At 37.4% G+C, this 17361-nt stretch overlaps 1 protein-coding gene and 1 long non-coding RNA gene across 10 annotated transcripts; one reads left to right on the top strand and one right to left on the bottom strand.

Annotated features, from left to right (window-relative positions):
- Positions 1-4026: 4026 nt before the first annotated feature.
- On the bottom strand, positions 4027-4256 carry LOC131329202 (uncharacterized). Its single transcript, XR_009200677.1, has 2 exons — positions 4129-4256; positions 4027-4097 (listed from the first exon to the last, which is right to left on the bottom strand). It is a non-coding gene; the product is annotated as an uncharacterized LOC131329202 (long non-coding RNA).
- On the top strand, positions 4201-13916 carry LOC131329201 (uncharacterized WD repeat-containing protein C2A9.03-like). 9 transcript variants are annotated; one of them, XM_058362277.1, is made up of 10 exons: positions 4201-4336; positions 5191-5350; positions 5487-5654; positions 6868-6954; positions 11658-11792; positions 11867-11977; positions 12470-12561; positions 12637-12742; positions 12835-12921; positions 13184-13916. In XM_058362277.1, the coding sequence occupies exons 2-10, from the start codon at positions 5195-5197 to the stop codon at positions 13595-13597; spliced, it is 1356 nt and encodes a 451-aa protein (XP_058218260.1). In that variant the 5' UTR covers positions 4201-4336; positions 5191-5194; the 3' UTR covers positions 13598-13916. The 9 variants fall into 9 exon arrangements, with proteins under 9 accessions (XP_058218260.1, XP_058218261.1, XP_058218267.1 ...); XM_058362278.1 differs by having other exon boundaries at positions 4207-4336; positions 5139-5350; XM_058362284.1 differs by lacking the exons at positions 4201-4336; positions 5191-5350; positions 5487-5654; positions 6868-6954 and adding exons at positions 7725-7962; positions 9145-9199.
- Positions 13917-17361: the final 3445 nt, after the last annotated feature.

Genomic DNA, 17361 nt, shown 5'->3' with positions numbered 1-17361 from the left:
TTCTTTGTTTGAGACTTGGGGAGTTTTTAATAGGTCCTCAATTGTGTGTCACGAGTGTGGTCAAGCGAGACACATTCATTCTCAGTATCCACGGCTTTTGGGTACGTGTTTTACTTGTGGGAAGACCAGTCATTTTACAAGGAATTACCCGCGTGAAGAAGGGGCACGTAGTGTGTAACACCCGGACTTTTTATAAACAAATAAGAAAATAATGGGTTAATTTTTAGTAGCCCGCTTACCTATAGAATTTAGAAAGTATATTGATTCATGACTCAAGGTTTATAAAAATTAAAGTATTTTTCTATTTATGTGTCAATTTTTATTAAACTCTACAAATTCGCTACAATCCTGTTAACAATATCATGACATGGAAATGTCTCCGTGAGACAGAAAGCCGTAAGATTCAAAGAATAATCTAAGAAGATAATCCTAGATTTTGTGGGATAATATCTAAGGGATATATATATATATATATATATATATATATATATATATATATATATATATATAGATTTTGTGGGATAATATCTAAGGGATATATATATATATATATATATATTTATATATACCTAAATTTTATAGGATTTACTCTAGATACTAGTAGATAATGATTAGATTATATTAGATAATTCTAGATTCCAATGGATTCTATAGGATTTACTCTAGATACTAGTAGATAATGATTAGATTATATTAGATAATTCTAGATTCCAATGGATTCTATGGGAGATAATTCTAGAAAATATGGTTAGATTTTATGAAATATAATGTTAGATTTCATCTTGATATTCCTAGATATTGTAGAGATACTTTAGATATTCCTCTCACACAATAAGAGTACATGGGATACACTTAGATTTTATTAAAGAGAATACAAGATTTTATTAGATAATTGTAAATACTAATCCTCAAGTATAAATAGGCATGCATACCCTCCCTTCTTCACGGACACACACCAACACAAAACAAAAGGAATAAAAGAAAGAGTCATGAGGGAGGACAAGGAAAAGAGAGGAATTAACTATAGGAGTAATAGAGAGAAGAAAGAAGGAAGAAAAGAAGAAAAAGAGGGGAGTTCTCACTCTTTCTCATCCCACTATCACACACACACCACATTTGCGCACACGACACTAGAAAAGAAAGGAAGAAAAAGGAGGAAATAAAGGGAAGAAAGGAAAAAGGGGAAGAGAAGGAAAATAAAAAAAAATCTAAAATACTATGAGTGTCACGGCAGCCAAGCTGCCATCACCATTCCCATCTTCTACTCTTCTCTTTACATTTTGACCCCAATTCTTCTTCTCTTTTCTTGGCCAAACAACAAAGCCGTCGCCGCCACCACGTCACGGTACTTGCACGCACGAGAGCTACTCTTGTTTCTCTTGGAACACCACAACCCATACTTTGCTACCGCCACCACCTAACCTGACACCACCACCTTTCACCTCGCACCGCTACCGGTTCACCAACCACCAAACATTGACGCCACTCAGGCACGCCCATTCTAGGCAGAATGTAATAGTAGTATAAGATGGTAAAATATATAATAATAATAATAATAATAATAATAATAATAAGGTATAGGACTAGGAATTAAGATTGGTCATCGATCAATTAACGTGGGTGTATAATTATTTGGTCCAACAGGTTCCGGAATTAATAAATAGATATTCGCATGGTAGTTTGTGCTTCTCGGACGAGGTGAGTTACGAATATACTCTGGTTGCATAATATTCTTTCAAAATTATTTTGTGAATATTGTTGTTGTTTTTTTAAAAATGTTATGTTGAATCAGTCTAGATATGTTATATATAAATTGTGCAAAATAGATTTAAAAAAGAAGAAGCATGAGATTAATCTAAAAAGAAAAAATGAATTAAACCTATTGATGTGATATTTGGGCAAAGAGCTCTGATGAGCTGTGTGTAACTTGGCGCCTATCGATTGTGGGTAAGGATACATTCGGGTATCCCTTGGATTTGATCATTTCCTTTGTTTTGTGCATGCTAGGGTAACTCTTCGGGCTACCGGATATACTGCCCATGATGGATCTCTTTCGGTTTAACAGTTTTGAGTTTGGAAACTGTTGTTGGATGCTGGATTTTATGATTTGCAGATTTAAAACTTGCGTTGTTGAAAAGTATATAATTATTGAGTTTGAAAACTTATATTGATCGTTGAAAAGTTCATGATTATGCCTTGTTTTATTTGATTATTCCCATGCTATTATGTAATCTCTGTATATTGTATTTCTCACTGAAATGATTTTGTGGCCACCCATTTCAGATCGCCACAAGTTAAGCCAGTTATTTCAATGATGGAGATTTTATTCAAGTTGCTAGCAGACATTGGGTGATTAGAAATTCGCGGAAAAAAAAAAAAGATTCAATAGTGTCAAATGTTGTACCTTTAACGCCGTTAGGTGGAGTTTGTAATCGGTATGCACTGTAGTTGGCTCTGGTTGTATTATCTATTTTTTAATTTAATAACCAAAGAATTTTAGTAATTTTATTTTACAATTGTGAGATACCATAGGCCTGGGGTGATTCTAGAATCACTGGCCATGTCACAGATCTAACCCCTTCAGGTTTGGGTTGTGACATAGTGAGTCCGGTTCAGTGCAGCAGCCGAGGGGTGGTCAGGATTCTAGTCGGCAATCGTTTTTGGGTACTAAGAGGCAACAATAGCCTTACTTCCGTCAGACCACGTTAGCTCAGGGATCTTAGGCTAAGAGAGGAGCGAGTTCATTTACACCTACTCAGGGTTCCGGTCAGCGGGGTGGACATGTTCAGAGTCAGATGACCCAAGGAATGGCTTTTGCTATCACTTTGGCTATTCCGCTTCCACCACCTCTTGTTACTTCTCAAACCCCGGAGACTTTGGTTGTGAGGGATACATTCGTATTGTTTAACTCTTTTGCTAGAGTATTATTTGATTCTGGAGCATCGCATTCATTCATTGATGCAACTTTTGCTTGCGCTTTGGAATTGGAAATCGAAAGTATCGATCATTCATTGTTCGTTGAGACACCCATAGGGGGTAGATCACCATTAGATCGTATTTTCCGGAATTGTGAGCTTATCATTTGAGATCGTCGTTTTACCTTTGACTTTATTGTGTTGAATATGTCAGGGTTCGATCTCATTTTGAGAATGGATTGGTTGTCTACGTTTCACTTTACCATAGATTGCCTTAAGCGCCGAGTCCGTATCTGTCCGCCTAAGGGTGCTTGTTTTGAGTTTTCGGCAAGCGTCGGGAACCGATAGAGCCGTATTTATGGGGGTCTCGGGAGCAAGAGTCGGTATATGCCTTATTAGCGAGTTTGGCCTTAGATGATGATGTATCTGCGCGTGGGGAGTTACCTCTCGTTGTTTGCGACTCTTCAGACGTGTTTCCGAAGGAGTTATCCGGTTTGCCACCCGAGAGAGAAATCGAATTTTCTATTGATTTGCTTCTTGGTACTGCTTCTATTTCTGTACCTCCTTCTGTCGAGTTGAGAGAATTGAAGACTCAATTACAAGAATTGGAGAGTGAGAGAGGGAGAACTGAGTTTGTGTGTATGAGAGAGAGAGAGAGAGGAGTGGCCTGCAAATGTTTGGACCGGAATCGATTAAAGCAGTGAAGAAACAATTTTTTTTATAGGCATTAAAGAAATAATATTTTTAATGAGATAGTTTTAATATAGAGAGTCTGATGCAGTAAACATTTTAAAAGTAAGTAACTAAAGTAATAAAGTGAATTTTTGCTGTCTAATTTGGTTTAAAATTTAAAAATATTGGTACGGATGCTCTAACAAGAACGAGGGGTTTTCAACATCGATCCATTTAATTTTTAACTAGCGAGAAAATCCTGCTTGGCTTGACGGGAGCCAAATATTGGGATTATTTTGTACAGTCTGTTAACGGCTAAAACGCTTCCGTCAATGGAGCCCACACTCACGCACACCACACAGCCATGGATGGGATTTAATGCCGATTGAGTGCCACACCATCCGCTATAAATACGACACGGGGTGTTTCACAACCCCTTGACTATTTTGGCAAAAAACCTAGCTCCAGACCCTTCCCTCTCTGTTCCGTTTCTGTTTTCCTCTCCGATTCCTCTCTCTCTCTCTCTCTCTCTCACACACACACACACACATCAAACCCAAAACCCACCTCTTCCTCACTCACGTCTACCTTCTTTTCTTCCACCGTTACCGTTTGTTTACCGTGAATTCTCGCCGCCGTTGCCTTCTTCTCGCCCTGTCCGTTGCATGCTCTGCTTATTTGGCTTCACACACCCTTTGTTTCATTAGGATCTACTCCAATCAAGCCATTTGCGTTAGTTTGATAGATAGGTAATTTTGTTTTCCTTTTTTGGTGTGTTTTGCATACTCCTTTGTTTATTAGATTTTGTTCAGTATCTGGTTTACGGTCTCTTATTGGTTTATATATTGATATTGCGTCGTCGATTTTGTTCGATATTATGTCAATTCGTGTTGATAGTTCCGTAATATGACTATTTACCCTTTTATGTACTCAAAAACCATGATATAAATGTTCTAGGTTACGGTTCGACACATATTAATTGTAGGAAATGGCTTTTCTGCAGTCTGTATTTGGATTGTAGAGAGAATCTGTGAAATCTTAGCCATCCAATTTTTATTTTTTTTAATGGTTAGATTTTGTTTGGAAGAATCGTTCCCGTGAAGATTATTTTTAAAATTTGAGCAATTGATTGCTGAGATGAACGGGCGAGATGAGAACATGTGCATCTCAGTTCAATTGCAGAGAAGCCGGATCCTAATTATTATTTGCATGCCTTTTCTGTTCTGGTGACCTTTTTTTCCCCCTTCTATTGGATTCTTGAATTATTTGTTATGATTGCGGTATGCAAAATCAAATTTTCCAGAATAGTTTTCGGAAAATGTTTTCGAAAAGGAAACATCCATTATTGTATACCTTAAAGTATTTCTTCAGTGGAAATGATTTTCCTATTTTGAAAATCTTTCTTGATTATATTTCTTAAAGGAGTGTATTTTCTAGTTTGAAAATCGGCAATCACATCCCCTTCTAATTGGGGTTAATGCTAATTCTGAAACAGTAACCAAACATAGCTATATATATGTGATGGGTTTGCCCTCTTCTATGATGTTTCAGGGACTTGTGTTTTATATAGTTGATTGAGTTAAATTACTGTTTATGGATGTAGTGCAATGGCACAATTTCGCAACCACGAAATCGAATACATGGTTGAAGACTATTATGACATGACCGATTTCGATGATAACTCCTTTGATGAGGACACCGATTCACCTAAGAACGGTCCTGATGAGTCTCTCGACTCCGATTTCGAGGATGACTTCGATCTGGTATGTTTATTATTATGTCATATTCGGTCATCAGAATAGTATTAATGTATAGGTATCGAGTCTTGAATTCTTTTGATTAAAGAATGTTATTAGTAGTATAATATTGTGGTTCCTAATTGACTTTTTTGGTTTACAGACGAAGCCTAAGACTGACACTTCAGCTTTGGAAGCAAGAAATGGTAAAGATATTCAGGGAATTCCTTGGGAGAGGCTCAATTTCACCAGAGACAAGTACCGTGAGACAAGATTAAATCAGTACAAGAATTATGAGAACCTCTCACGTTGTCGAGAGGAGCTCAAAAAGGTACTTCTTGCCTCAAAATTTGGGGATTTCTTTGACCAAAAGGTGGCTTCCAATTGGTTTAATAAATTGTTGTTTGCTTTAGATGACCTTGAATCTTTTTGGTTTTGGGGTGAAGTTGTGTTATAAAACGGGGTTGAGACCTGGGGGAGCAAGGATTTAAACTGGTGTCACAAAATTAGGAGAAATCAACCACTAAAATTCTTATATTTTAGTACCTGAGAAAGATGCACACATATTCTAAGATTAATCATCCGATGGTACGGAAAGAAAAAGTACGTATGATTGAAGGCGGTTTATCATCCGTCAACATAAAATAAAATCGTTCAACGATCTACTAAATGGAACTCGATGATTTTTCGAAGCGCAAAAACAAGATGGATTTGTGTATGGTTTTTAGGGAGAGATGAAATGTGGCACAAAGAGAGAGCACTCAGGAATGTGGGAAAGGAATAATGGTGCCTTCTCTTTTTAAGGCCCCAAAGCAAAAATTGCACTAGATTCCCTTATTTAATTACATTATATAGATTTAAAGTAGGGTTTAAGGTAAAAAAATCACACTGGACGCCCTTAGAATAATGAAGTTTAAAGTTGATATTTCTTTAAGAACAAAAATTGTATGGGGAGTGCCCCACCTCCATTGGTGGCTTCGGCGGTCTGCCACTGCTTGAGATGAAAACTTGAGATATTAATGTACTGTTCGCAAGCGTTGTTGGCTTCAATTTCATATTTCTCAGTTTAGTGTTCTACTGTTCTCTCCTTTAGCTTGCTTTATTTATAGTTAATAAAGGTTTGGTATAGGGTTACGTGAACATCCTTTGCAGTAGATAGAATTAAACAGCTTTGTGTTCTATGCTGGGAACATGATCCTTAAGTTCTTCCTCATCCATGAAAGTTGCACTTATTGTGCCATCACATATACACGTGTACGCATACCTATACTGTTGGCGAGGAATGAGACAGGAAGTGGAAGAAAAAGAAATCTAGCAATACTAGGTTGGTGGCTTCATCTTGTTGATTCAAAAGAACCTGATGTATTTACACGTGGTCCTGAAGGGTGTGATCCATGAACAATGGGCAGAAGATAAAATATTTCTACTAAATTAATGCACTGGATGCCTTGTTACAAAAGGACGTCCCTTGCCTGCTTATTCCTGTAAATCCTGTATAATTTTTCTTCTGCTATTGACCATTCTTGCTGCTAATGTTGTGGCAGGAGTGCAAGCAGGTGGAGGAGGGCCACAACTTCTATGACTTCCAGTTCAATACAAGGCTTGTCAAATCAACAATTGTTCATTTTCAGGTGCAGACTCTATCCACTGATTCTAAAGCTTCAGTTTTTATCGGGATCATTTGGAAGTTATTGAGGAATCTCTTATGTAGTTTCTGTTAGTATTTATTCTCGTTTTTTAAATTAGAATTTCTGAGAGATTACTTCACAATTTTGTACCTAGATTGACCGAGAGAACTCTGCAACTAAATTTAAACACGTATAGTCTTAATGTTCTATCATGTTTTATCCCCTTTTCAAAGAACATTGATTGGGATTCACGGGTGTAATTATTTGTGCCACTAAACTAGCACCACTATTAATCCCTATCAAGTGTCACTCTTTAAGATATCTGTGCAGCCACTCCATGGATTTATTGATGCATTTTTTATTGGTACGATCACTTTTTTGCGATTTTGGTTTTGGTGTCAAACAATAGCCCTGTATTATTCTTGTTACGTTATTGATGGCAATAGCTAACCTTAATCTAGAACTGTAGATGCATCGTCCCATAATTCTTGTGGAGGTATTTGGTACATAAATCGCTGTCTTTATGTTAAGCCTGGGGGGATTTTAGGATTCGTTCATAACAATGATGTGAATGGCCCCCAAATTTTGAGCATTGGTCCAGATCAAATCGTGTTCTAGTATTTAAGCTGGTGGATCTGCCTTACTTCAGCTTGATATACCTCGCTATTGTTGCTTTTCTCACATCAGCAGTGATTCTTTGCAGGCTAACATAGATATTGCTGTAGAGTTCGGCTGTTGCCAGCATTATTTTGTTGCTTCCTTTGTGAGAAAGACTTAAAGAGTGGTGAATTTTACCTGATGTATATGGAAGCAACAAAAACTGTGTTAGCACTAGTCCTCTTCATATGTCAGCTCGTATTAGAATTAAGTGTTTTTCATTGTTTTTGCTTGTGCCCGGTTCAATTAGCATTGGGCCGGGTTTTGTATTTACTGAATCCTTTTTGTGCAGATTATTAACAAATGACAAGTTCGCATCCATTTTAATAATATTACAAGACCTGTATATGGAAGGTAAAATCATGAATAAACTCGGTTTCCTGTTCGAACAGCTGCTTAATTTTTATGCTAAGTTATGGATGAGGAAGCATTGTGGTGAGCATATAACCTGGCTTTATTTCTGCTAGGGGCGTTGATGTATTCTCCAATGTTCAATATGATCTTTGCTTGGCAAGATGTTGTATATGCGATGAAACATGAAGAGTTGTTACTCCTATGCGCGACGATCACTGCCAAGTCAGATATACATGATAAATTATTTCCATTACATATGCCTATTTAGTTGTGGTATTTGATGATTTCTTTTGCCTATAGTGTTAGAAGACTGTGTGGGATATAGTTGTCATAACATGGAGCACGAGAAGAGTCCGTTGTGCTGCATTTACAGTTTTATAGTGTTTCAGTGGCTTTTTCTTTGGTTAGTGGTACACCTTTGTGGGACACAATGAAGTTTGAACTATAAGCATAATATCAACCAGAAATCAACAGAACTCGGCAATAGTTTCCTGTTTGATCACTCATTCTGTCTTGCTGATGCAAAAGCGGATCTGTTAATGTAATTGTCACTCCCCTTTAATGGCAGTTAATTTCGCAAAAGTTGTTTGACTGGTCCTGATTATTTGTTGGCAACTTAGTCAAAAGACCCTTTGAATATGTATGTATACCCGCATCTTGAGGTTCGTGCTTCACAGAGTGGTTTAGTCTCTTAGAGAGTTGGACAGTTATGGAGCAATCTAGAAAGCTTCCATATACCCTATCTTCATGATCAACATGGTAGCTCTGTCTTCCTAGACAGTTGTATGGAACTGCACCAACTGCTTGCTGTAACAGAAGGAATTTGCTAGAATCCTGAGACCATGGAACAGTTGCATAATCACAATCCTGTAAACATTTTGATGTCTTAGTAGAACATTCTATGGATATCTAATGCTCCAGACAATCTCGAGTGACTGCTATTATTTTGTTACTTATCCCTTCATATCGCAGTGATGCTAAAATTTGTCCTTATGCCGTGGATGTAAATTCATTGAGCTTTGAATCTGGAAATTTGTACCTTTGGTGATACACAACGGTTGCTTTGTTTCTCTGCCTTTGCAATTTTAATCTTATTATGTACTTGTTATGGACTTATGATTTTGCTTTTCAACATAATCTTGTGGTATGTGGGACTACTATCTCACATTTATTTCAGTGCAGCAGGGTGGCAGTTAAATTTGAGCAGCTGGCGCGATAAGGATATGATTTTCATATGGTATGATAGGGAAATATCTGAGCATTTAAGAGGCCTCTATAGAAATACCTGCACTTAGTATCTATAGGTTTTTGTCATCAGGGGCTAATTATGACTTCTCTATTTTCCTGTTGTGTTATCATCTTAATAATTTGATGAGTGCGTTGCAGCACTCCTAAGTGGTTTCTCTCATTTGTCTGATTTTGTTGCAAGGGTATTCTATGTTTCAAAAGTGTCGATTACATTTTCTTTATAGCTTTCGCTCCTAAGCAATTATTACCCATCTTGACACTGCAGACGATTTGAGTGAGATGATGGTAATTTACCCCAGAAGTATCTTTATGTTTCCATGGTGTGGCATGTCTTCCTTGCCTGTTTTGTCAATTCTGATTCTCTGGTATTAAGTTGCATGGCTTTTGCAATGATGGCCTCCTAGGGTTGATTGGACTGGTTACAGTCATTCTCATCATTTTTTTGTTTTTCTTTCCTGGATATTTACTTGCCTTTTCCTTTTCTTTTTGTTTTGCATTTCTATGTTGTGTTTCACATATTTGAAGTTTCGGAAGGCAGAGGTTTGATACTTCCTACTATCTAACTTTGATCATTTTGATTGACGAGTACAGTAAAGGAAAAGTAAAAAGGACACCTATCGTCACATTTTTTTAACTTCAGATCTTTTTCTTAAACACCCTGTTCGTTTCGTGTCCTTGAATTTTTTAGATAATAGGTTATGTGCCTTACACATCTTGAGCTGAATTTGGGCTGTTTAACCCAGTTCTCTTTTCTATTCTAGTATTGACAGATATCAGGATCTATGCATTTTGGTGCTGCATTTCCCCCAATGGATGACTGTCATTTCTTTTGAGTGCTTTGCTTAATGAGTTAGCTTGTCAGAATTTCCCTTTTTTGAGTTGCCATGATTCTCTCACTCTCAGTGGGTCACTTTCCTCTAGCTGTTTAGGTTTTTGCTTTTCACCTTTTTTCTGTGAGGAAAATTTGATAGCAAATCTTCTCTTTACATGGATGGGTTTAATAAGCAAACCGTGTTAGGGACCTGCACAGTCATGGGATTTATCTTCCAGTGGCATGTCTGTTATCATATAATGTTTGTCTTGTGATAATACATTTGGCAGGCACACAGAGTTAGCAACTTGTCCAGCTGTTTATTAGTTTTGGCATGATTTGTGAAGGTGTCATCAACTGTTGTGAAGTAATTATTATCAAATGGTGCTGCAATTAGTAACGTTAGAACATAACAACTGGCACTCTATTGCATAGTTCTGAATACCGTTTCGGACAGGGTACCGGTTTTCCTATTGGTACGGTATGTACTGGTACCGGTCAGGTACCGGGTACCGTTTCGGATTTACCGCAACTACAATATATATAATAATTATATGTAATTATAATTCAAAAAAATCCCCCGTATCATACAATTCATCATGAAATATCTCTACTAGAGATTCTCTAGTCCCACATTGCTTAGTTACAAAACTCTTTTCCACTTTAAATGACTTTGCACACTAGTGAACTTGTGAATGAGAACCCAATAAGAGGTCTCGCGCGCTCGGAAAAATGTGCCGTGGCCGAAGGCAATTTGGAAAAACTGATTCGGAAAGCAATTAACCGGGTGCGCGTCACGGGTTATTCGTGCGCAGGGGGGGTGCAAATCCGGGATCTAAGCCTCGCGCACGTACTATGGTTAAGCCCGTGTTTTGCTAAAATTTTTAAAAACGTTTTTTTATTTTTTTGGGCCTGAAAAGTTTTTTTTTTTTTTTGGTTTTTTTGGGACCAGAAAAAGTATAAAAAAAAAAAAAAAACTGCAAAATTTCGGCCGGAAAGGCCGGTATCCCGATACCGGCCGGTATTTCCCGAAAAGTCTGGTACCGGCCGGTATTGAGACCGGAACGAATTTGGGGGGTTAGGGTACCTGTTCTTCATCAAAACGGTACGTACCGGCCGGTACGGAACGGTATCCATAACTATGCTCTGTTGTACATCTACGTCCTTTTCTGTTGCAAACTGAGGGAATTATTTCTGATATATGTTACAATTTCAGTTGGTTTTTTGGGCGGTTTTGGGAAAACGAAACGTCTTGTACTTGTATAATCACGAATGCAGCTAGGCTAGTGAATTGTTCATTCCTACGATGTATGGTGACAAAGGAAATTATCCCTTGATGAACCATGTGTTTGTTGGTTCAAGGTTTTGTAGAGTTTGAGAAAACAAAAAGGCAATTCTGATCTATTTTGTTAGACTATACTGTCAAGGTCTTTTCATTTTGTTTATTTGCTATTGTAATTCCTAGTCTGGATTGGGCAATTTTTCCACCGTACTGTCATTGTCTTGCTAGTTTGTTTGTTTGCTAAAAGATTGTTAGGTTTGTTACAGAATGTTAGATGCACTATTGCAATGCATATGGTGCTGTTTTGGACATAGTTACTGATGCTTCCATCAAACTGGCTTTTTCTTCCTGCAGTTGCGGAATCTTCTTTGGGCAACCTCAAAACATGATGTGTACCTTATGCAAAATTACTCAGTGATGCATTGGTCCTCACTTCGAAGGAGCGGCAAAGAAGTGCTAAATGTTGCCAAACCTATTGTACCCACACTTGTAAGTAACACCTCTATGTTCTCTAGTCTATTTTAATAGTTCGAAGTATGGAATTAACGTGAGATGCTTCGCAGAAATACCCTGGATCTATGGCTCAGACCCTCTCCAGGGTCCAAATCAGCACCATGGCTGTTAAAGATAATCTACTAGTGGCTGGTGGTTTTCAGGGGGAGCTGATATGCAAGGTGTAGCGCGTAGCATTGGATAACTGGTTCAGTTTCCACTAACCAATAGTTGTGGACTACAATTTTTTTCTTGGATATTTCCAAAAATTCTTGAGTAAAAGTAATAATTTTTTTACTTTTCTGATTTCTCTTGTCGAGACGAACCAATAATACACAAAAGTTTGGCGCAAAACTATCAAGGCAAATGATTTTGGCACTCCACTTTTTTATGATGGCACTCAGAACTTGTCTTTTCGTGTAAAAATTATACATAGCATAGCACACTAAAAGGCAAATTTCGGAGTGCCATTGTAAAAAAGTGGAGTGCCAAAATCATTTTCCAACTAACAAATGGGAAAAAAAAATTGAATGAGGACAAAACAAAAAGTTGTAGTCCACAACTTATTGGTTAGTGGAAACGCGCCGTTCTTTGTTGTTTTCATTATTTTTCTTATGTTTTCTATAATCATGCATGCAATCATTAACTTTTTACTTTTTCTTTCACTTGGGCAGTATTTAAACCAATCTGGGGTTGCCTTCAGCACAAAAATTACCACAGATGAAAATGCTATAACTAATGCAGTAGACATATGCCACAGCCCCACGTAAGTTAAATTCTTAACCATGCAATTGGAAGAAGAGTTATCAGTTTTGTGGTCTTATGCAACCATTCTTTACAGTGGCTCAGTGAGGATCATCACTGCAAATAACGATGCCCAGGTCAGGGTTTTTGACGCTGGAAACTTCATGTGCCTCAATCGTTTCTGCTTCCCCTGGTCTGTTAATGTGAGTAGCCATTGGACCAATGTACTTTTTAACTTCCTAATCTGTTTCTCATGTTTTTTACCAATTTGTTTTTTGTCTAATTTCATTTGCAGAACACCTCAGTCAGTCCCGATGGTAAATTACTCGCGGTCTTGGGGGACAGTTCGGAGTGCTTAGTCGCAGATGCTCAGTCTGGCAAGGTTGGTTGTTTCTCTATTTACTAGTGCTATTTAGTTTCTTCAAGGTTTTCTAGTTGAGTAACACTCAGTATTTGAGAAACATAAGTTAATGTGTGAATAGATTATAATATGAGGGTATATGCACAGGTATTTCCTATATAACTACATGTGCTTATCATTTTGAAACAAAGAACCAACTAAGATGCTTCTATTACAAAAATTGCATCTCAACTTCTGTATTTTCTTTTCTAGCTTGTCCTGATTGACAACAACTCTTTGGCAGGTCCTTGGGAACCTCAAGGGGCACTTGGATTATTCATTTTCTTCAGCTTGGCACCCAGACGGTAGGATTCTGGCAACGGGAAACCAAGACACTACTTGCAGATTGTGGGACATTCGAAACCTGTCCCAGTCTGTATCTGTACTCAAAGGAAGAATGGGTGCAATCAGAGCCATACGGTTCACGTCAGACGGCCGGTTCATGGCTATGGCTGAGCCGGCAGACTTTGTTCACATCTTTGATACAAAATGTGATTACGTCAAGGGACAGGAGATTGATCTTTTTGGTGAGATTGCCGGAATTTCATTCAGTCCAGACTCTGAAGCTCTTTTCATCGGGGTTGCAGATAGGACATACGGCAGCTTGCTAGAGTTCAACAGGAGGCATTACAACTGTTATCTTGACTCCTTACTTTAGGGAGGGTGCAAATGTTGTGCAGATGAATATAGCAATTAGTCAAAATTGTTGGATTTATCATGCCTTTGTCCAATGGGTTGCCGCTTGGGCTGTCTTTTATATCGATATTGGCGGTGAACTGGAGCTGTTTCTGTTTGGGAAATTTGTTTTTGAAAGAGGAAGGGGCAAGGTTTTTTTCTGGTTATGGGAAGGTCTGCGGTTGCTTTTCCACATCTGTACATGGATGGACGTAAATAGTAATGGTTGTTTTGTAAAGCCACTGTCTCGAACATTCTTTGGAGGTGCTCGTTTATTCAAGTTTTATTATACCCTTTGCCTATTTCTATTTACTGTGCTGGTGTTTTTTAAGCCATACGTTAGATGAAATTACATTAGTATCAATCTCACGGTACATGAGTACAACTACACAACTGTTGGAAGGGTTGTACCTTTTGAGAAAGAGTACATGCAGTAGTAGTGGCTTTATCAAGAAAGATAGTGGTGATTTTGATATGTCGAAGAAGTGTGGTTGTGTTATGTTGGTGAGACGGGAAGCAACAGTTAAATCAATTACCAAAAGTCACTTGCCCAGCACCAGGTTACTACAATAGAGCATCATTTTTAGGATGTTGAAACATGATGACATTTTCGTTAGCAAAGGATCGTCAAGTGATATGGCCATTTTTCATTCAGCTCTCGTAGCCACGTCTTATTTTTCTACCGCTTAAGTTAGATTAGATATGTTTCTAATCAAGGCAATACCGATTGCAAAATATATAAGTTGTCTACAGATTATTTTCCATCAAGACAGCAGGAATATAGTCCATGAAAACAAATGGGGTTGGAGAAAGAAAGCAGCATGCGAAACAAACAATATATGGAAGAATACTATGCAATGCCGTGCATGCAGGTGCAGAAGTAAAATGTTTTGACAAAGTATGATGGGGCAGCAGATCTTGACTACTGACAGAGAATTGAGGACCCCAGCAGTGGTGGGTATTGGAATGATCTAGTGAGAGATTGACCCTGTATTTTGAACCAATTTCCTGAGTACTGATGTCTGATGGAGATGCTTCAAGCAAATTCAAAAGTTGGGAAATCTTTGTGGTTCATGAATGTTTTATAGTAGTAGTTGTTTTTTGGGAAAATGACGGCCAAAGACGTGTTTTGATAATTAATACTTGCCAATGATATTTTCAGTATTAACAAATATTCTTAATTTATCCTTGGCGGGTATTAATTATCAAAACACGTCATGGGCCGTCATTTTCCCTTATTTTTTTGAGAGAAGTTCAATCCGCGTGGGAGGAATTCACTTTGGGTCTCTAGATTCAATCCTCCCTCTCTCTCTCTCTCGGACAGTTTTCAATTGTTACTCTCATTTTTCTATTTCTCTCTCCAATTATTACTCCAAAAACATCCTTCAAAAACTCAAGGATCCGGCTTCTCTGCAGTCAACTGCAGAGAAGCGTGTGTGATTCAATCTGAACCGTTCATCTTGGTAATTAATGGTTTAGATTTGCTGAAACTTTTATTGATAAAAGTATATTATTACCGGTAAGAATATGAAAATAAATCTAGACCATTAAAATTGCCATCCAACGGTTATGATCACTTAGATCGCGCCTCTGCAATCTAGTTTTGGACTGCAGACAAGCTAGATTCAAACGTAAACCAAACAAAGTAATGTCTATGAGACCATAATGCTAGTAACTCATAACTGTTCGCCGAAAATGTTTAGTTTTTTTTTTATAAGAAAATGTTATAGTTTGTTGGTGAATGCTATAAATATAGACTCTTAACAAGATTCTTTCTAATGCAAACACAGACTTGATAATTGCCAAACCCGTTTACCGATTTCTTCCTCTCTGAAGTTGGCTGCAATTTGAAAGTTTTATCAGAGCCAAAAGAAAAAGAGAGAGAGACGAGAAATTGAAACTTATACAAGTTCCTTTTTTGGTTCGAGTGACTCAAAAATAAATGCGCCTTCAAATACAAATTGATGTGGCTTTGTTTTTTTTTTTTTTATACAAGAGGTAGGAAAATTACATTCAAAGAGAAACAAAAATGGGACACTACATACATCAATCATGTGAGATCCGAACTAACTAAATCAAGCTTAAAATAGAATGCTCTAAGAAATAGCTCCATACGGGGAAGAGATAAACTAACAACGAAACTAATAATTGATTCTTGCATTCGGTAAGATTTGACCCCTTGCATGCCCTCTCAGTAGTCAGTAGAGAGTGTACAAGGGTGGTAAACTAAGCTGTTGCAGTTTTGATATTTGTTTTGAATAAGAAAATTGATTTTTTTTTCCTTAATCAAAACGCATTAATAAATTCTCTTGAAAATTTATTTGCAAAAGAAATAAGGATCTGGAAAAACACAAATTAAGTACTTGTTAAAATTTTAGTACTACCTTTTTGTTGTTTTGAAAGTGTTTGTTTGGAAGGTGAGATCGAGGACATGAGGGAAAATAATAGTACGGGAGAATGAATCTGCAGTCGTGCATGTGCAAGTAGTGTCTCTGTGGGCAAAAGGCAGATCGATGTTGAACAAAATCAAAAGATTGTAAGGAGTGATATATATATATATATCGCGCGAGGACCCACCCCATGTTGAAAAAACACGACATGAAACTGCTTCTGAAAATGACGACAAATTAAGAACTGCTAGTCTGGAAAATATACATACATATATGATGTAGTACTGATCCTCCCATATATATCTGAAAGTAATACTCCAGTATATAGTAGTAGTAGTACTAAATATGGTTTCCACCTTTCCAACCTTTTTTTGTTACTCTCTTAATTTCCAACCTATTGAGTACTACTAACAAATAGTATATGTGAGAGTTGGTATCCAGCTAATGGACCACATTCTTCCATTTCTTTTCTTTTTTCTTTTTTTGGGTGCAAATTAATTTATTTTTACTGTTACTCGATCTCTCACTTTTCTTCTCTACTACGTACCCTCTGTGGTTTCATGACACAGTGAATTCTTCGTGAGTCTCGTTGAGGCAGGCACAATTGCTTATAGTACCCTTATCTCTCAATATGAAGTTTGAATATGATGAATGACCAGTGACAGTAGTACTGTTTTTACTTTGAGGCAGTTAAGATTGTGGACAGCCCCCCTCGCCCATTGTGGCGCTGATTTGCAAACTAGATCACTAAAATACGCGAAATCATCACACATCCTATTGTAATATAGAAAGTGCGTGCCCGTTGCAATGCATTTTATCCGTTTGGAGTTGTCATTTGGTTTCAGAAACCAAGAGACAAAATACAGATTCTGCCTCTAGTTGTTTAACCATACATACCATAAGGCGCTTCAATTATTCTTTGATTTTGCAACTACGGATTATTCCTAGACATTAAGGCCTTGTTTGGTTATGGGTTTGGAAAAATTTTTGAATTTGGTTTTTGGGTAATGAGTGAGGATAGAAAATATAGGGTAATAATTGGGGATAAGGATAATGAGTGAAGAGAGATATAAAGAGAAATGAGATTAATGATTGGATATAGGGGTAATGAGTAGAGAGGGAAATAAAAATAATGATTGAAAATATAGATAATGAGTGGATTTGGATTTGGAAAAAAATTTCCAAACCGAAAAGGGCTAAGCAGTGTGAAAATATATATATGAACTGAAAGTATTAAGAGGGATCTGGGGATGGGGTACGTATGCATTGACTAGAAACCAAAGAAACATAAAAATAGACTTTTCTGGTACAGAAAAAACTGGCGGCCAGCACCAAGGATTTTCGTTTCTCAATTCAA

Source organism: Rhododendron vialii, chromosome 6a (genome assembly GCF_030253575.1).
Source record: "Rhododendron vialii isolate Sample 1 chromosome 6a, ASM3025357v1".
NCBI lineage: Eukaryota > Viridiplantae > Streptophyta > Magnoliopsida > Ericales > Ericaceae > Rhododendron > Rhododendron vialii.
Note: the sequence above shows the minus strand (reverse complement) of the source record. Positions and strands in the feature narration are given on the sequence as shown.

Bases quoted from the DNA above. Each gene is read 5' to 3' on its own strand.
- LOC131329201 (XM_058362277.1), top strand. From the start codon at position 5,195: ATGGCACAATTTCGCAACCACGAAATCGAATACATGGTTGAAGACTAT. The intron at 12,562-12,636 runs GTAAGTTAAATT...CATTCTTTACAG, and splicing joins GACATATGCCACAGCCCCAC to TGGCTCAGTGAGGATCATCA. The intron at 12,922-13,183 runs GTTGGTTGTTTC...ACTCTTTGGCAG, and splicing joins CAGATGCTCAGTCTGGCAAG to GTCCTTGGGAACCTCAAGGG.